At 42.1% G+C, this 21,343-nt stretch overlaps 1 protein-coding gene across 1 annotated transcript in view; it reads left to right on the plus strand.

Moving 5' to 3' along the window:
* uqcc1 (ubiquinol-cytochrome c reductase complex assembly factor 1) overlaps nt 1-6,577 on the plus strand; it is a 107,589-nt gene extending 101,012 nt beyond the window's left edge. Inside the window, exon 9 of the mRNA XM_078236885.1 lies at nt 4,529-6,577. Coding sequence (XP_078093011.1) covers nt 4,529-4,663 — 135 coding nt within the window. The 3' untranslated portion in view covers nt 4,664-6,577. The remainder of the gene's footprint in view (nt 1-4,528) is intronic.
* Nucleotides 6,578-21,343: the final 14,766 nt, after the last annotated feature.

Consider the following 21,343-nt stretch of genomic DNA (forward strand, 5'->3'; position numbering starts at 1 on the left):
ATTCCCTGAGAGTTCAAATATTTGTCTGTATCAGCCTTAAATATATTCCAGGTTAAAGTCCAACAGGTTTATTTGGAATCACAAGCTTTCGGAGCGCTGCTCCTTCATCAGGCAAATGGAGAGGCAGGGTTCACAAACGTGGCATATATAGACAAAGACACAGATAATCAAGTCTTTACAGATACAGACAGTGTGAGTGGAGAGAGGGATAATCACTAGTTAAAGAGGTGTGAATTGTCTCAAGCCAGGATGGTTCGTAAGATTTTGCAAGCCCAGGCCAAATGATGGGGGTTATACATAGTGTGACATGAACCCAAGATCCCAGTGATCTTGGGACTGGGATCTTGGATTGGAGAAAGAGTTTGCCACATTTTATACTCTGTATTAAAAAGCCTGTATTATCTCTCACTTTTTGAATGCCAAGAAAATAATGATTAAAATTTCCCAATAATTTATTTCATAAACATGCTCCATTGCATTGGAGCAATGGGTACTTTAAAGCAGCAAGGAAATTATGCCAAAGGATGCAGATATAATTCAAATCAGTCAATCTGCAGACATCCATGAGACACTTTTATTGTAAAGAGTTCACTTTTTACTGTCACCATTAGAGGGGCAATGGTATACTGTTGTGATGTGCATTTCAGTCAGTGCAAGAGCATTGTACATTGCTGTAGCGGGTTGCTGTACATTTGGGTATTGTGATGAGTTTGATCTCTACATGACTCTGCCCTGCTTCAGGCTACTGAAACCCTCATGCCATTGTTACCTCTAGACTTGACTATTCCAGCGCACTCCTGGCTGCTCTCCCACATACTACCCTCTGTAAACTCAGTCATACAAAGCTCTGCTTGTCCCTGTCCTACCTTGCCCCAAATTCCATCCACCCATCACTTCTCTGTTGACTGATCTACATTAGCTTTTCGTTGAGCAACACGTATGCCCCAATTATGGATCTCATCCTAATTTGAAACACTTGGCTGAAGTTATGTTTATGAAATGTTTTTACTCTGTTGGCCATGCAATCTATTCCCATCAGAAGCTGTGAGGATCATTTGAGCAAAGTGGTGATATTACACAGCTGACCTTGAAGCTCTTTAAAAGACATTGTCCCTATGCTTAATCCTCCAACTTGATCAGAACTGAGGAACTGGATAGGTCATTCAATGCCTCTTCTGCGATTCAGTGAGATTATAACTGGCGTGCCTTATGGGAACAGATTCTCTTGGCCTGTCCTTGAATGTTGCAAAAACAAAACACCATATATCAACTTAGACCTGGTCATCTGAATATTCCACCTTCCATATATATTGAAGCTGAGATTCTGGAATATGTTGAGCATTTCCTGTATCTAGGCAGCCACCTTTCTCAAAAGGCCACCATTGACGAGGAGATCCAACACCGGATCAGCTGAACCTTCTACAAATTACAGCAACAAGTGTTTGACAACAAAGATCTCTGCAAGTCAACAAAAGTCCCAGTGTACAGAGCAGTTGTTCCCACACTCCTGTACTGCAGTGAGAACTGCACTGTGTATCAGTGACGCGTAACAGCACTAGAGAAATTCCATCAGCAATACCTCCGTTGCATTCTCCAGAATCAATGGGAGGATTGCCAAACCTATGCTAGTGTCCTTGAAGACAGCTTCACAAGCATTTGGGCAAAATTTCTGCAAAATCAGCTTCAATGGACTAGACACTGTATCTGGATGGCTGTAAACTGTTTCCCCAGGCAGGTCAGGTTTTCTCAAATGGCCAACATTCCAGGGAGGACAAGGAAAATTTTTCAAAGAGACTCTGACTCTCCTTGAAGCGTTGACATTAATTACTGCGAGGGGCTTGCTAGTAATCCTTCAAAATGGCATTTGTGGGGACATTACGCAACCACAAAACCAAAGCATGATTGCGAGAGTGCACAAAAGTCCAGACCTGCCACTGATAGAAGACAGAGGAATTTCACAGTAACTTCATTGCAGTGTTAATGTAAGCCTTACTTGTGACTAATAAATAAACTTTACTTTACATCACCCATCCTCCCAGCATACTCCTCATCTCAATGCAGCCAATCCAGGCCCAAGCCAGGCAATTCTGCTGCAGACTTATGGAAGGGCCTGTGGCATAACACCAACAACATAGCCCAGAATTAACATCTGGTTGATGATCCCATGTTGGAAATCCCAGGCTTCAACCTCTCACTCGACAAATAAGTCAAACCGAACAGGTTTCACACTGGAGCCAGACCCTGCGGCAACAACCTCTTCCACTGGGGACACCATGACTCGCCCCTGTGCGACTGTGATGAAGTGCAAACCATGGTGCATGGAATCGACCAGTGCCCTCGACCTGTGCTTCAGTGACAGTCTCACTGCCCTACATGAGGAGGCTGTCAAAAAGCTGAAGGATTTCAAATTTGACATCTAGCTGTTCATCAGTGCATATGACAGGAGTAGTAATGATGAGGCAGAGCGGTGGCAGAGAAGGAAGCAAATCCTGCACTCTGAATCCCTAATATTAATGGTAAATATGCTCCAAGCTGGAGAATTCTACTTCTAACAGCCAGGGAAGCCTAAGCTGAAGTTGGGTATTTGAGGTGAAGGAGGAATGGGGAAGAGAGTGATAAGAAATTGTGTGACAACAGAGTAGCTACGGAATAGCCTCCCTGGTCTCGCACTTCCCTATCTCTCTCTAACTTTCTCCAGTCCTAAACCCACCGGGATCTTTGAGCCCTTCCAACTCTGTCCCCGTAAGCATCCTTATTTTAATGGCTTCACCATTGGAGGCCATGCCTTCTTTAACCACCAGACCTTAAGCTCTGGAATTCCTTTCCTGCGCCTTTCCATCTCTTAACTCTCTATTCTCTTTTAAGATGCTTATTAAAAACCAGCCTCTTTTTACCACCTGCCCTACCAACTCCTTATGTGGCTCAGTGTCAGATTTAGTTTGACAATGCTCCTGTGAAGCATCCTGGGACATTTTATTAGGTTAAGGATGCTATATAAATGCAAGTTCTTGTTGATTAAAAACTCAGAAATCAGGCTTGAGTGGACCTTTATCAGCGTAAATTATCCACAATCTCAACAGGAAAATTAAAATTGACGGAAATAGGCAATATCTGTTTTAAGTGTCTATTCCAAGAAGTTCTGTAAAAGAGGAAAGAAAATAAATGCTTTTGGGTGTTCCACCACAGCTCCCGAGATCAGAACCATGGTGTGAATGTGCACACAAGTACTTGTCTACTGTGGTGCCAGAATGTCAATAACTCTCTTGGCCTCCTGCTTTTCCCCCTCAATAAAGAAAATCCTCATTCAAGACTGCAGATACCAATGGTGAGCCGGAACATCAGCCATGACTTCATCCTGTAGGTTACCTGGAACCTTAACATGAAAGAATAAAAATTCCTGGAAGTTCTGGGATTTAGCTAAAGTAAAGGCAGTCTCCACGTAGCTAACAGTCGTTCAGTTGTTCTCGTGACCACAGGAAACGTGCGAGTTGTGACCGACACACTAAATTCTTCAGAGAAATTTCCTTCCAAAAACAAAAACTTTTGTGGTGTTGGGATGTGTCGGGGCCAGTAATCATACACCCAGAACTCATTCGAAACCAGGAAATGGACAATTTAACTGAGTTCCCGTGTTCAGTCCAGGAAGTGGGTTGTGAAGAAGGTGTTATAGATTCAGCTGGGGACACAGCCAGATTAGGAGGAAGCAATGCATTTGATGTCAATGTCTTCGACTTCTGTCTTTGACCTCCCCTTATTGCCCAGATTACTTTTTCTTATTCTTTTTTCTATGGTGTCAGACAAAGCTGAAGAAGGCTGTTCAATAAATTAACCCTTCCAACTTCAATTTAGTGAGAGGCGTTCAGGGTGAACAGTAGCTATTGCTACTGTTAGGATTGTGCAATAGCAAGTTCTTTTTTAAGATTGTAGTCTGTGCTTTAGTCTATTCTTTGGTGAATTTTGAACTGATTAACTTTGGAATATTCCTAACATTCTATTTCCACAGGATTAAAGATCAGGGTAATGACAAAGTTTGTATGAAAAACAGGAATAGACCATTTGGCCCAACAAGCTTTACGCAGGCCTCCTTCCATCCCACTTCATTTTAACCCAATCAAATTATCCTTCTCACCTTTCTCAGTCACGCTTAATTAACTTTCCCTTAAATGCACCTATGCTATTTACCTCAACTACTCCTTGCAGCAAATTTCACATTTGTTAGCCTCTGCATTTCTTTGATTCAATAGTGGGTTTCTTGAATTTATGACCTCTAGTTTTGTTCCCCTCCACAAGTGGAAAAATCTTCTCAGCACCCACCCCTTATCAAACTCTTTCATAATCATAAAAGACGTTGATCAGGTCAGCCTATTCTAGAGCAAGTAATCCCAGCCTGTTCAATCTTTCCTGATAGACATAACTTCTCACTCAGTTCCGGTGACTCCAAGCTGCTTCATCCATTCTTCCGCCTGTAAAAGTGGGTCAGGATTTGAGCAGTGGGATTTGCTTTGATTGAAGCTCTTGTCTGTTTCAGATCCAGTACCTGGACTCGCTGAGTGGAGAGGACCTGCTGCTGACTGGAGAAGTGAAGTGGCGACCCTTGTTGGAGGACAACCCGCAGAGTATTGTCAAACCCATCCCCCCAGCTTACAATGATGAGGGGCTCTGAACTAAGACCAGATGTGAAGCCAGAGCCAAAATTCCCAGATGTGTACTGGTCAGGGGCGCAGAAGAGTTTGATGACAATCATACGCTTGAGCAGGACATCTTAAGACCTTTATGGATCCTGTTTTGTAGTTTTTCTTTTGTTTCTTAATGCCCCCTTTCACATTCTGTTAAGAATATAATCTTGATTTGCTTTGCTGGAAATATCCTCCATTTTCAGTATTTTCCAATTTCAGGTAAAATTACATATGGGTCTAAGCCAAAATAGTGTTTGTTCCCGGCCTGAGGAACGTTGGGTTCATTTCTGTGCTCTTCTGTGACATTGTCAGGTTAACTGAAGGGATCTTCCATAAAGACTTTGGGTAGTGTTGCAGTATTATGGGCACATTTGCCAATGAAACTACACAAGCTCTGGGTATCATAGCAGCTAGGCTTCAGAGGCAAGGTACGCGAGTGTTTCCAGATATCTGCGGATAGTGATTGGAGGATGAATTGAAATGAAGTCTGTTAATCTTTTTCTGTAGAATTGATAACCTAATCATGTAGTGTGGCCTCAGTGGGATTTTGTTAATGGACCCCAAGGTTCAAATGTATTATAGAAATCTGTGCAGCAAAAACAATTTGAAGTGGACCCTACTGGGGTGAGTCAAATGCTTTCGATGCCAACAGAACAAAGAGTACTAATAGTGCATGCATGGGGTTGTCCCGTAGTTTGTATGTTTTCCTTGCACATGAGCGCAACCTTAAATCCCAGGAAGAAAGTCAAAAGAGACACGAGAGAAATCCAGTGTTTCAGCAAGAATACAGCAGCCGGTTTATCCAACGGACAAATCAGTAATGTTTTATTTCTCACATTGTTTCCCCTCACCCGTTACGGGTATTGTTAATCTGTTTGTACAATTGCTACAGAGTCTTCCAGTTATAATCTGCCAGTGACGGCATTGCAAGCAGCAGTCATTCAGCATGAGTACTCCTTCCCTGATATCACAGTGACTATGTTCCTAAAGCACTTTGGGACATTCTGAGGTCCCGGAAGGTCCCACAGTAACACAAATTTTCTTAGCACAATGGGAAGCCTATGCCATGAAGTTCAATTAAATACATATTTTGATAATTAGACTAACTTAGATCCAGGTTCAGTTCCGGCCTTGGGTGACTGTATGGAGTTTGCATGTTTTCCCCGTGTCTGCATGGGTTTCCTCCCACAGTCCAAAGATGTGCAGGTTAGATGGATTAGCCATGGTAAATGTGTGGAGTAACAGGGATAGGACGGGGTAGAGTGCCTGGGTAAGGTATTTGGGTCAGAGAGCCAGTGCAGACTCGAGAGTTAAATAGCCTCCTTCGGCATTGTAGGGATTCTATGAACTTCAGACTATAATTTAATCGAGTGCCTCAGATTGCAAGTCTTTCAGGAGTTGTACTTGGGATTCACATTGTCCAAACTTCTTGCATGCTTTACTGCATTTTAATCGCTGTCTGTTGACTTGTTTGTCCTTCATTTCACACTTGTTATTTCAATCTTGCTATTTCATTGGATGTTTCAATGCTTTTTTGCCTTCATGATGCAGGAGAGGTGTATCTCCGTGAACCAATGATACAATAGCTGATGACCTGATATGAGACATTGCCACTTCTATAACTGAGCTACGCAGAAGGTGACACAGCTTCTACCCCTGATCTGTACTAAGTTAGCGAGGGAATGAATGGTTCCTGCCTGACTAGCATTCCTATACATTTAAAACTATATGTTTTGACTCCTATCACAGTCTTTAAATTGAAACAGTTCCTGTTGGGGTTTCATTATGCTTGATATCTTGTAACTTTGCTGTTTTAAAGTATAAGTTTTCAGTTCCCATTTTAAATTTGTTTGCAGTTTGGACCGTACACTGTGCTAATTAAAGTTGCAAAACTGTGTGAAAACCTGCACCCTCCTCTGTCAATCTCCACTATTCACTCCACATGATTGCTTCTAAGAATGAAGGAGTCAAATTTTGTTTTTACAACTTCGCCAACAGGATTTGCCTTGGAAATTCCTGGAGCTCCAACTTGTAATCATATATGCTTTTTAAATGTGAAATAATGACTGTGTGCAAGTTAACCTTTTACTGCCAACATTTGGTATCAGCTTTGGATCAGGAGAGTCCCAAAACTCACAAGCCCCTACTGCAGGGGCCTGAGCACAGAATCAAGGCTACCACTACCAGTGCAGCGCTGACAGAGGTGTTGCCTTTCTGATGAGACGTGTACTCGAGGTCTCCTCTACTTTTATGGGGGCTGGTCAGCTCAGTTGACTCGACGGCTGGTTCGTGATGCAGAACGACACCAACACCCTGGGTTCAATTCCCAAAATGGCTGAGGTTATTCATGAAGGCCTCACCTTCTCAGCCTTGCCCCTCGCCTGAGATGTGGTGATCCTCAGGTTAAATCACCACCAGTCAGCCTCTGGTCAGCTGGGACTACAGCTTTTAGTTTTTTGGTTTAATGTGAAGAAGAGAAGGCAGTTCTCCATGATTTGGCCAAAATTTGTCCCTCAGTCAACATTGCTAAATAGGTTATCTGCTTGTGATCACATTGCTGTTTGTGGGAGCTTGCCTAGTGCAGTTGCTGCTGAGCTTCTGAGACTGCGACATTGACTAGTTGTGAAGCACTTTGGGACGCCTTGAACCCCTGAAGGGGTCTATATAAATGCACTTCCCTTGTACTGAGCTATACAGTCTACTATGTGACCAAAAAGTTTTTATGTCGGGTTGCGTATATCAGAGCAGAATTCACAGGAAAACCATTGTCCTGATAGCTTTGTCAACACTTATTAACCCAACAGTGCTATCAATAAAATGAAAATAAAATACTGCAGATGCTGAAGGTGTGAACTAAAAACAGGAAATGGTGGAAATACTCAGCAAACCAGACAACATCTATGGAGAGAGAAACGGTTAACTCTTCAAGTTGATACCCTTTCACTGGAAGAAGTTGAGAGCTTTAACAGTTTTTAAGTGTAGGGTCAAGATGAGGCCATTCATATCTTCGAGCCTTTTTTCCATTCAGTGAGATGATGACTGATCTGTAACTTCATTCCATGTGCCACCTTGGTACCAGCACTCAATTCACTTGCATAGTAAAACTCTATTGATCTTAGTTTTGAAATTTCTTGTGGAGGCGGGGGGAGGGTGGAGAGAGTTCCAGTTTTCCACCATTCTTTGTGTGAAGAAATTCTGCTGAACAGCCTAGCTCTAAGATTAGGCCTTCCTTGTTCAACCATCGGAGAAAATAGTTTTGCTCTACCGTGTCAGATCCTGTTGATTGTTAAAAGCCTCAACAGCAGCTTATATTTGTAATCACATCTTTAACGTAATGAAATTTCCTCAAGGAGCTTCACAGGAGCGTTACAATAGAGTGTGACCCCCAAGTCAGCAGGACATGATTTGAGGTCATATGACCAAAAGCTTGGTCAAGAAATAGGTTTTAAGGAAGAAAGTGAGGTGATGATGCAGAGAAATGTAGAAAGTATTCGGGAGCTTGAGGTCAAGGCAACCAACGGCACAGTTACCAACAATGGAGCAATTAAAATAGGGAATTCATGAGATGCCAGAATTAGAAGATGTAGATATCTCTGAAGGTTGTGGGATTGAAGGAGACTGCAGAGATAGGGAGGAGTGAAGCCATGAAGGGATTTGATTTATTATTGTCACATGTATTAGTATACAATGAAAAGTATTGCTTCTTGCGCGCTATACAGACAAAGCATAGCGTACATAGAGAAGGAAAGGAAAGGGTGCAAAATGTAGTTCCAGTCATAGCTACGGTGTAGAGAAAGATCAACTTAATATAAGGTAGGTCCATTGAAAAGTCTGATGGCAGCAGGGAAAAAGCTGTTCTTGAGTCGGTTAGTATGTGACTTCAGACTTTTGTATCCTTTTTCCTGATGGAAGAAGGTGGGAGAAAATATGTCCAGGGTGCATGGGGTTCTTGATTATGCTGGCTGCTTTTCCGAGGCAGCGGGCAGTGTCAACAGAGTCAGTGGATGGGAGGCTGGTTTGAGCGATGGATTGGCCTTCGTTCACGACCCTTTGTAGTTTCTTGTGGTCTTGGATAGAGCAGGAACCATACCAAGTTGTAATACAACCAGAAAGAATCTTTCAATGGTGCATCTGTAAACGTTGGTGAGAGTTGAAGTAGACATGCCAACTTTCCTTAGACTCCTGAGAAAGCAGAGGTGTTGGTGGGCTTTCTTAACTATAGCCTCGGCATGGAGGGACCAGGACGGGTTGTTGGTGATCTGGACCCCTCGAAACCTGAAGCTCTGAACCATTTCCATTTCATCCCCACTGATGTAAACAGGGGCATGTCGATAACGATCTCCTTCGTTTTGCTGACATTGAGGGAGAGATTATTGCCGTCGTACTAGTTCACCAGATTCTCTATCTCTTTCCTGTACTCTGTCTCATCAGTGTTTGAGATCCAACCCACTGTGGTGGTGTCATCAGCAAACTTGAAAATTGAGTTGGAGGGGAATTTGGCCACACAGTCATAGGTGTATAGGAAGGTGTTGAGGACACAACCTTGTGGGGCATCAGTGTTGAGAATGACCGTGGAGGAGATAGTGTTGCGTATCCTTACTGATTACGGTCTGTGGGTTAGGAAGTCTAGAATCCAGTTGCAGAGGGAGGAGCCAAGCCCAAGGAGTTTGGAGATGAGTCTTGTATGAATAATGGCATTAAAGGCTGCGTTGTAGTCAATAAATAGGAGTCTGATATAGGTGCCTTTGTTATCCAGGTGTTCTAGAGTTGAGTGTAGGGCCGGGGAGATGGTATCTGCTGTGAACTTGTTGCGGCGATAGGCAAACTGTAGTGGATCTAGGCAAACATTTTAAAGCAAGAGTGAGAATTCAAAAATAACATGGCCTCTCCAAGAGGCTATTCTTTACAGGTCATGTGACTGGACCGGAACCAATGGAGCGAGAGTGTGCAAACCTGGTCCAATTGGGAGCAAGGGCACACATTCACAGGGCTGGAAGGCTTCAGTTGGAGTCAGGACAGTCAAAAGTAGATCTGTATCATTGTGCTGTTAAACCTTTAGTTGTAATAGTTCTTTTCAGTCAATAAATCTTTTAGTTTGCCAAATTGAATCGCCTCCAGTTTCTACAAAGATATTGCATAGGATCCAGTGTGAGCACAAGGATGATAGGGGAAGGGGGACTTAATTTGGGTTAATTAAGGGCCACAGAGGTTTGGATGACCTCAAGTTTATGTAGGGTAGAATATGAGAGATTGGCCAGGAGGGTGTTGGAATATTCCAGTCTAGATATGAAGGCATGGATGAAGGTTTAGGAGTAGGTACGCTGAGATGTAGTTACAGAGGTGGGAATAGGTGCACTTGCTGATGGCATGAATATGAAGTCAGAGGCTTACAACGGGATCATAGAAGCCTCGTCTATGCAGCCTGTCCTCATAACTTAACCCTTTTATCTCGTGTATTGTTTTGATGAAACTGCATTCAAGGCCAATATATCCTTTGTCAACTGAACAGAGTGCTCCAGATAGGATCTGTACAACTGTAGCATAATGTCCACTTCTTTCTGCACTTTATCTAAAGCTCTCTTTAGATAAAGTGCAGAGCCAGAAAAAAAAGCGGAAGGGCAGGAAAAGAAAATGGTGAAGATCTTGAGAGGAGGAACGGTGTGATTAAATGACAGAAGGAACGATAGAGCAATGCAGCTAGCTGTCTGATTACCATGCCGTTTGCTGGGTGCACAGTAACTGCCATGTTTGCCCGCATTGCTCCAAAAATAACATAAAGTAGAGACATTGCTTCATTAACTGGTTAGAAAAGAATGTGCAGTAATGCAAATCATTTTGTAAAAGATGCAATGCAAGATTGCCACTGCCAGATATGTTAAAACCACGCTGGATACAGGGTGACCAACTCCAAGGAAGCAAAATAGGGATGTTTCATCCATGGGATAGGAAAGGGGATGGGAGTTGCTGTGGAGACCAGGTGAGGTTGGGGTGGAATGGGGGGTCCTTAATAATATTCCACTCAATGAAGAATTAAGTTCTATACGCCTGCATTCTTCCAGCTCTGGGTGCCTGCTTTACCTTGTGCCTGATGGTAGGAAGGCAAGGAAAATGACAAGGACCCAGAGGCAAGATGAGACTCCCAGAAGTTTCCCAATTCACTGCACAAGAAGTCCTGCAGAAATACAAGACAATGGCATTCTAGGAAGAAAGAAAATGGGACTGGGACAATCGGAAAAAATATAATAGGATCCTCTCTGTCAGTTAGCAGTTGGTGTGAAAATGCAGGAGTTTGGAGGAGTTACGTCAATGTGGGCATGAAACATGTTTATGAAGCAATGAGAACAAATGTCGGTGGGTGTTTTGCATTTTATGCCTGTTGGACTCTAAGAAATAACTTGCATTTCTATCACACCTCTCACAACCTCAGGGTGTCCCAAAATGCTCTGCAGCCAATGAAGTACTTTTGAAATGTAGTCACTGTTATAATGTAAGAAACACAACAACAAATTTGCACACTGCAAGATCCCTCAAAAGCAACATGATAATTGCCAAATACTTGTTCTTCAAAATAATGACTGGGATCTTTTAGATATACCTGAAGGGGCAGACTCTCAAAGGGGCATCTGTTTAATCTTTCAGTGAAAGACGGCACTGCAACAGTGTGGCACTCCCTCCGTACTCCACTGAGCTGCTTCTGCAGACCAAAACGCAATATTCTAATTCTAGGTACTCCTCTGCTGCAAATTCCATCAAGCAACCTGTTTGAGAACAAAAAGATCCCCAAATCATGTGGATTTTTAAATTTAAAAACTTAGTTCAATGAATTGTTGGCGACATGGTGGCACAGTGGTTAGCACTGTTGCCTCACAGCGTCAGGGACCCGGGTTCAATTCCAGCCTCAGGTAATGGTCAGTGTGGAGTTTGCACATTCTCCCCGTGTCTGCGTGGGTTTCCTCCGGGTGCTCCGGTTTCATCCCACAGTTTAAAGATGTGCAGGTTAGGTTGATTGGCCATGCTAAATTCTCCCTCAGTGTCAGGGAAATTAGTAGGTTAAACACATGCGGTTACAGGGTATAGGGCCTGGGTGGGTTTGTTGTTGGTGCAGGCTTGATGGACCAAATGTCCTCTTTCTGCACTGTAAGGCCTCTATGATTCTATGAATTAACTGTATGATTCATCATTTTTTTAAAAAGTCATTTTCCAATCTGGTAGAAATCAACTCGACTATTCTAGGAAAATATCTTTGGAGTCTTAAATTCATTGAACCTTACGGCACAGAAAAGACACCTTATCCATTGCCCTGTAAAGTTCATCATCCTCACGTAACTGTCCAACAACATCTAAAAAATATTCATGTAACAAGCTTCCACCACCTGTTCAAGTAGAATGTTCCAGATCCCTTGTAAATGTCATTATGGCCCACATCTTCTAATCCTCAACTCCTATCTGGATCTTTTGCCACTGACTTTAAATCTATGATTTTTTTTAAATTCCAACTGTGTTCCACTTCAGAGAATTTGAAAATATTGTTTCTCTGCATTCTATTTCTGTCTTTTACTTAGGAGAGGAAAATGTTTTATACCCTAACATGAATATCTGAAGCAGGCAAATATCATCCCCACACTCCTCATCGTAAAGGGATGAAGTACATGATTTCTACCAGCAGAAGGGGCTAGTGGGTTACTATAAATCCACCCCAGCTTTAAGAAGTGGAAATCTTGATAGCCTTAAACACTTCAAAAAAACCTGATTGGGCAACACTTCGTTGATCAGCTAACCCCTTGCTTGGTAAAAATTATTCTGCATTTGATGTGGCAGCACCAGATTTAATCAGCAAAGAAATAAAGAAAGAGGACAGAAATGCTTCTTCTCAGTTCAGTGCCTCTAAACTAGCTTTAAAGTTTATTTATTAGTCACAAGTAAGGCTTACTTAAACTTAACACTGCAATAAAGTTACTGTGAAATTCTCCTAGTCGCCACAGACCGGCACCTGTTCGGGCAATGCACCTAACCAGCACGTCTTTCAGACTGGGAGGAAACCGGAGCAAACCCACAGACACGGGGAGAACGTGCAAACTCCACACAGACAGTGACCCAAGCTGGGAATCAAACCCAGGTCCCCGGTGCTGTGAAGCAGCAGTTCTAACCGCTGTGCTACTGTGCTGCCCTCAGAGAATTAAGAGGAGTTCGGGAGGGTTAGAGAGGGAATTCCAGCGATTAGAGCCAAGAGAGCTGCATGGCCACCAACAGCTTGGATCTTGTGTGTCTCTCTTGTGGGGACCATGAATTGGATTCAATTTAAATTGGTATTTGGAGCAAGCAAGAAGATGGATATGGGCTTGCCCTGTCCATTCTGCACATTGACTTTGTAACGTTAAGAAAGGAATTTTAAAATAAATTCAAATAGGAGGATGGGCAAGAGGCAGAAGTCGGAGAAACACAGAGAGTATCTCTGAGCTATATCATTACAGCCTAATCTTAACTGAACTTGCAAAAGAATATACATGATATGAATGGTCACAACGGTGGAGTGGTGAGGTCAATATTCTGCAGCATGGTAAGCTTTCACAGGAGGCTCACTGTGCAATCAATGGTCACGTTAATTGTGGTGATCCTCCTGTTTGAGAGGGAACAGCAGGTATATACTTGGAATTGGTAATTATAAGGACAGGCTGGCTATGTTCAGAATGTGGGGGGTGGGGTGGTGTGCAGATGAAGGGCTCAGTGAAGAACTGATGGAAGCCTTCTAAATTAACACCAATTAACCAGTAACATAATCAAAATATCTATAAGGGGACCAGTTTAAACTGAAAAGAGGGAAGCTGAGCAGAATGTTTAGACTGAATTACACAGGAACATAGAAAATAGGAATAGGCCATTCAGCACCTCGCACCTGCTCTGCCATTCAATTAGATTATGGCTGATCTTCTATCTCCCGCACAATCTCCACATGCTTTGATGTCTTTAATGTCTAGAAATCTAGTGATCTCTGTCTTGAACAGACTCAATGATTGAGCTTTGTTGCGAGCCCAAAGGGAAGAAGAGGAAAAATGTACCTCTTTAAAAGATGGAAATCGGACCTGGGAAATAATAGTCCTTGTTAGGCCTCTGCAGTCTCAGCACATGCATCGGTCCTGAAAAGACTGCACTTTTGATGATCTTTGGTTTCAGCCTATGTGCCGGCCAGAGAATGGGACACGTGCACAGTTAGGGCCTATTCTCATTGAGAAGCCGGTAAATGGCCCTGTGCACATGCCCAGTTTGTTCTTTTTTGGGGGTTTTATGTTGTAAGCTAGCTCTGCGCTTTTGCAGAAGACGACCGAAAGTGAAACAATGCGAAAGGGAGGGTCACGTGATCCAGGAGAGAACGCTATTCCAAAAAGTGCCAGAAGAGGCAGGAGAGGGGCTGCAGGGAGCAGGTTCCAAATAAAAGAAAGTCTCAGAAACCAAGTAGTGGCACAGAAAGGGGTTCAAAGGAGACCTTCGAGTCAAAGGAAGAGAGCAGAAAACTCTGTTCAGTGGAATTACAGGTAAGGAGCAAAGGGAAAGACTCCAAAATAGTCCTGGAACAAAGTGGGCTTGTGAGAAGCCAGAAAATTCAAGGAGACAACTAAAGGTCAATGACTCCTCACTACAGGCCCTTGGAGCAGTGGTGTCCTGCTTGGGACAACCAATGACCTGAGAGGGTGTATGGAAAGTGATGCATGACTGCACACAGTGGTCCAGAGGAAAGGAACATCTGGAAGAGTAAAACGCTGGTGATTGATCCTTGTTGAAGAAGTCCAAGTCAAAGTGTCATTTGGGACAGAATTTCAAAGCAGGTTCTTCGAACGTGAAGCTTGGAAGCAAGACGGGTTTCCGTGAGATCGGTTGGCTCACGGTGTGACAAGTGTCTTGGTGGGTTGATGAGAAATCCATAGACACTGCTTTGGGTGACATCGGCCTTGCACATTTCTGAACAAATATATAAGCCAGGGTCTATCAAGCAAAGTTCCACTCTGGGATCTGTCTTGTCCAGTAGTAACATCAGTAATAGGATCATAACAACTTCCACAACCGGTAGAGAATTCCAAAGATTCACCACCGTCTGAGTGAAGAAATTCCTCTTCACCTCAGTCCTAGAGGGTCTTCCTCTGAGACTGTGTCCCCTGGTTCTAGAACACCCGGCCAGGTAAACATCCTTCCTGCATCATTTTTGCTGAGTACTATGAGAATTTTGTAAGTTTCAATGAGATCACCTTTCATTCTTGTAAACCCTAGAGAATACAGGCCCAGTTTCCTCAATTTCTCCTCTTAGAACAATCCCACCATCCCAGGGTTTCTCACTCTATGGCCGTATATCCTCCCTGAGGTAAGGAGATCAAAACTGCACACAGTACTCCAGGTATCATCTCATCAAGGCTCTATATAATTGCAGCAAGGTATCTTTACTCCTGTACTCAAATTTCTTTGCAATAAAGGCCAACATATCATTTACCTTCCTAACTGCTAGCTGCACCTTCCTGTTAGCTTTCAGTGACTCAAGAACAAGGACACCCAGGTCCCTTTGGACATCAACACTTCCCAATCTCTCACCATTTAAGAAATACCAAAGTGGATAATTTCACATTTAATGACATATTTTACACGCCATATTGTTGCCCATTCACTTAGCCTGTCGAAATCCCCTTGAAGCCTCTAATCCTCCTCCCAATTCACATTCCCACCAAGTTTTATGTCATCAGCAAACTTGAAGATATTACATTTGGTCTCCACATCCAGATAATTGATATAGATTGTGAATAGCTGGGGCTCAAGCACTGATTCTTATACCCTAGTCACAGCCTGAGAATGACTCATTTATTCCTAGACACTGTTTTCTATCAGGCAATTCTCAATCCGTGCCAGTATATTTCCCCTTAGCTCATGTGCTCTAATTTTGTTTACTAACCTCTTATCTTATTGAAAACCTTCTGAAAATCAAAATACATCACATCTTCAAGTTCCCCCTTATCTATTCTGCTACTCATTCCACTATTCATTGAACATTTTTAAGGCAGAGATCGATAGATTCTCAACCAACAAGGGAGTCAAAGATTCTCAGAGGTAAGGCGGAATGTGGAGTTGAGGTCACAATCAGACCAGCCATAATCTTATAGACTGGCAGAGAGCAGACCCGAGGGGCTGAATGGCCTACTCCTTCTCCTAATTCAGATGTTTCTAAGTATTTACATCCTCAAAAAAACTCCCACAAGTTTGTCAAACATAACTTCCCTTTTATAAATTCAAGTTCATTCTGCCCAATCTGTCTTTAAAGAGGAGATAATTTGTCAGTCAAATGTATATTCCTTGAAGGGTATACTAGGGGAAACAAATCCAGAGCTACCTGGATGACTGAAGAAATAGAAACTAAGACAAAGAAATAAATGGGTGCTTATGACAGATGCCAGGTGGAGAATACAACTGAGATCCAGGCTGAATATCGACAGTTCGGGTGGGAATTAAAAAAACAAATCAGGAAAGCAAAAAGGGAGTATGAAAAGAGACAGGCAACTAACATAAAGGGAATCCATAAGGCAAAGGCATATAAATAGTAAAAGGGTAGTAATAGGAGTATGGCCAATTAGGAACCCCACATGGAGGTAGAGGGAATAGCTGAGGTATTAAATGAATACTTTGCATTTGTCTTTAGCAAGGAAGAAGATACTGCACAAGTATGGTGAAAGAGGAGGAATTTCAGACATTTGAAGAATTTAAAATTGATATGGAGGAGTATTGGATAGGCTGCCTGTACTTAAAGTTGATATGACACCAGGACCGGATGAGATGCAGCCAAGGATACTAAAGGAAATGAGAGTGGAAATTGTGGAGGCACTGGCCATAATTTTCCAATCTTCCTTAGACTCAGGGATGGTGCTCGAGGACTGGAGAATACCAAATGTTAAGCCTTTGTTCAGAAAAAGCAACTAATACTCAATTTAATCTTGATGGTGGGGTATCTTCTAGCAATGATAATTCAAGACAAAATTAATAGTCACTTATACAAATGCAGATTACTTAAGGAGGAGCATTTAGATTAATTTAGATAAATGTGAGGTGATACATTTTGGTGGATCGAACTAGGGCAGGACTTACTCAGTTAATGGTAGGACGTTGGGGAGAGTTATAGAACAAAGAGATCTAGGGGTACATGTTCATAGCTCCTTGAAAGTGGAGTCACAGATGGACAGAGTGGTGAAGAAGGCATTCAGCATGCTTGGTTTCATTGGTCAGAGTATTGAATACAGGAGTTGGGACGTCTTGTTGAAGTTGTACAAGACATTGGTAAGGCCACACTTGAAATACTGTGTACAGTTCTGGTCACCCTATTATAGAAAGGATATTATTAAACTAGAAAGAGTACAGAAAATATTTACGAGATGCTACCAGGACTTGATGGTTTGAGTTATAAGGAGAGGCTGGATAGACTGGGACTTTTTTCTTTGGAGCGTAGGAGGCTTAGGGCTGATCTTATAGAGGTCTATAAAATAATGAGGGGCATAGATCAGCTAGATAGTCAATATCTTTTCCCAAAGGTAGGAGAATCTAAAACTAGAGGGCATAGGTTTAAGGTGAGAGGGGAGAGATACAAAAGGGTCCAGAGAGGCAATTTTTTCACACAGAGGGTGCTGAGTGTCTGAAACAAGCTGCCAGAGGTAGTAGTAGAGGCGGGTACAATTTTGTTTTTTAAAAAGCATTTAGACAAGTTACATGGGTAAGATGGCTGTGGGCCAAACACGGGTAACTGGGACTAGCTTAGTGGTTTAAAAAAAAGGGGCAGCATGGCCAAGTTGGGCTGAAGGGCCTGTTTCCATGCTGTAGACCTCTATGACTCTATGTTAAGGGCACATCATATTTAACTAACTTATTTGAGTTTTCAGATGAGGTAACAGAGAGGGTGGATGAGAGTAAAACAGTTGATGTGGTATACATGGACTTGCAAAAGCCATTTGATAAAGTGCCGTACAACAGACTTTAGAGCAAAGTTATAGCTCATGGAATTAAAAGAACAGTAGCAACACGGATATGAAATTGACTAAGTGACAGGAACAGAAAGGAGTGATCAATGGACGGTTATCGGGCTAGAGGAAGTTCAGGATGTTTATATTGAAGTTCCCCAGGGATCAATGTAAGAACCCATACCCTGACAGATATATATATAATGAACGAGACCTTGGTCTAATTTCAAAATTAGTGGGTGATACAAAACTTGGAATTGTTGTGAACTGTGAGGAGGATAGTGTAGAACTTCAAAAGGACAAAGACAGATTGGTGGGATGTGCGGACAAATGGGAGATGAAATTTGGTAAAGAGAATTGTGAAGTGATTCATTTTGGTAGCAAATATGCGGAGAGACAATATAGAGTAAAGGGTACAATTCTAAAGGTGTTGCAGGAGCAGAGAGACCCGGGAGCTTAAGTGCATAAATCATTTAAGGTGGCAGGAAAGTTTGAGAAAATGCTTAATAAAGCATATGGCTTCTTGGGCTTTATTAATAGAGGCACAGAGTGTGAAAGCAAGAAGTTATGTTCAAATTGTATAAAACATTGGTACAGCCTCAGATGGAGTATTGCATCCAGTTTTGGGCACCACACTTTGGGGAGAATGTGAAGGCATTAGAGGGTACTGAAAAGATGCACAACAATGGTTCCAAGAATGATGAATTTCAGTTACATGGTGCTATGACCACAACAGATATTACTTGCTGAGCAAATCAAATCCCAGAGAGAAACTTGGCATGTTGGCCATAGCCTTTTTAAAATTCTGAGAAGAAGAAGAAAACATTCTGAGCTCAGCAGAAAGAAGTCCAGTCACACTTCTGGGATTTAAAAAAATATAAGCAAAATATTTATTAACAAGAAGAAAAGAAAACTTAAACACACGATTACAATTACACAGTTAAAATTTGTATTTATAAAATATTCCTCCCAAAAGACACCCTTCTTATTCAGATCCACAAGGAAACATCTTCTAGGTAACACTCCCTTATAGATGTTTCAATATAAAAATCCCAAGGCAAAACTGCTGTCACTTTAATAAAAATCTCCATTAATCTTTCCTCAGCTTAATTAAATTATTTACACACATAGACACAACAGAATAACACAATATACCCCAAAAATATTTTAAAAATCCATTCTCATAGTAGATAGATTAGAGACATTTGCAACACAAAATGTTAACTCTGTTTCTCTCTCCACAGATGCTGCTAGACCTGTTGAGTTTTTCTAGCATTTTTGCTTTTACTGGAGAAGAGAGAGTTGAGAGGAGATTTTATGGGGATATTTAAAATCATGAGGGGTCTGAACAGGGTAGATCAGAAGAAAATGTTCCCATTGGTGGAAGGATCGGGAATCGGAGGGCACAGACTGAAGGTAATTGGCAAAAAAAGCAATGGCGACATGAGGAGAAATATTTTCACATAGCGAGTGTTGGGATCTGGAATGAATGGCTTGATAGTGTGGTGGAGGCAGATTAGAACATAGAACAGTACAGCACAGAACAGGCCCTTCGGCCCACGATGTTGTGCCGAGCTTTATCTGAAACCAAGATCAAGCTATCCCACTCCCCATCATCCTGGTGTGCTCCATGTGCCTATCCAATAACTGCTTAAATGTTCCTAAAGTGTCTGACTCGACTATCACTGCAGGCAGTCCATTCCACACCCCAACCACTCTCTGCGTAAAGAACCTACCTCTGATATCCTTCCTATATCTCCCACCACGAACCCTATAGTTATGCCCCCTTGTAATAGCTCCATCCACCCGAGGAAATAGTCTTTGAATTCAATCAAGACTTTCAAGAACTGGATTATTATCAAGACTTTCAAGAACTGGATTATTATCTGAAAAGGAAGAATGTACAGGGCTACGAGGAGAAGGTGGGAAAATGCACCTGGTGAATTGCTTCTTCAGAAAGATAGCACAGATATGATGGGCTGAAATTCCCCCCCGCCCCCTTTCGGTGCTGTAACCATTCTGTGAATCAGGGAGATGCTGTCCATTGGAATTGTAATTAGTTCAGAATTTGTAGCATTCACAAATATCCTGTTAATTGTATGGGTTATGCATGGGACTCACCTATCCAGTTTCCATCTTCACTTTGTGCTTCAGCTGTCGTCAACCTGTCGTTTTCAGGTGTGGTTCAGGCCAATTGCCCATCCGAAGTTCAAACTTGCCAGGCAATTCCCCTGGAGTCAATGCATTGGAACTTCTGAGGGGCCCTGTAGGGTACCCTCCATAGTACATCCAGCATCCATCCTCCAGAGACCAGAAGATCTGGTCCTTATTAATCTAAACTACCTGTTGATAAATAATTAGCAACTCCTTCTAAAACTTTACCGATGATTGGGAGGTATTTGGTAGGATTTTAATTAGCTGCTTTAGATTCATCCTTTGTGGAACATACTTGGATAATCTTTCATGTTGTCTGGTTGTAAAACTGGAATAATTTAATTGAGAAAGCAGCTAGCTAGCACCGGCCTGCAGCACTATCGTCGCAGGGATGTTGTCGGGGCCCAAATGTAAGATTTTGATAATACTACCAATTTTTAGGGTTCATCATTGGTCTTACATGACAGCAACTGTTGCTTGTGAGAAACTACACTGAATGGATTTATGTCTTTAAGTTGTCTGAGAGTCTGGGTTTGAGCATCTGTAAGTTGTCTTAAATATATTGTGAGCATTCGAGTCTTTTTTATCAGCTTTTAAGAAATGGCTGAAGGGTAGCTTACTTAGGATGGCACTATCTTTAAACAAAAGCCATGCATTGATTTAATTGATTAACCATATCGGTATTCGAGGGAAACCTTTCTTTCTGTTATGACATTATGGTAGGAAATGCTATTAATATTTGTTCTTAATAGCTTTAGTATCTGTGGGACTTAGTTTAAAATATGTTGAAGAGGATGTGATGTTGTTCATAGCTGCGCGGTATCTAAAGGAAATGTATCATTTGTTCACAATGCAACATAAACACTGGGAGCCCAAGGAGCAAGGAATGGAACTTGTCTTCAGTCTATATGACTGTTGGAGTGACGCCAGATGACCCACTCCCTAAACCAAGGGAAGAAGTGAATTTGAACTGTTTCCAAATAAGGGATTCCAGAATAATGAGAAGTGGGGATAAAAGTTGAGTCTTTGTTGGCACAGTGTTACCATGACTTTTGTGGTATGATTCTTCTGAGACACAGTTCAACATCACTTCAGAAATGGAAGAAGAGAAAGACATCAACTGTGTTGGCAATGCTCAAGGAATCCTAGGAGCATGAGGGATGAGAGACTTCCATGTTGTCTTCACTGTTTTTGTTAAGTATATGCAAAATGTTGCTTAATAAATTCTACTTGATTCACGAACACTAGTTATCCGTACCTTGTTATGTCGGGCACAAATGAGGACCCCATTGTTTGAAATTAAGAATTTGGAACTTGCAGACTTTAATTAGATGAGTTTTATACCTCAAAACTCTAAATCATGCACATAACCTTCAGTGAGTCCAGTGCACTCAGCCAACTCTTATCATAGGAAATGAATTGAATCGGCTGGAAACCAAACTTTAGGATGGTGGGGACCTCAGGGAGAATGGGATTCATCCACCCAACAATGAAATTCAGCCTCACAATTTACTACAGCAGAATTTGATATCATAA

The sequence above is a fragment of the Mustelus asterias genome, chromosome 20, assembly GCF_964213995.1.
Source record: "Mustelus asterias chromosome 20, sMusAst1.hap1.1, whole genome shotgun sequence".
Lineage (NCBI taxonomy): Eukaryota > Metazoa > Chordata > Chondrichthyes > Carcharhiniformes > Triakidae > Mustelus > Mustelus asterias.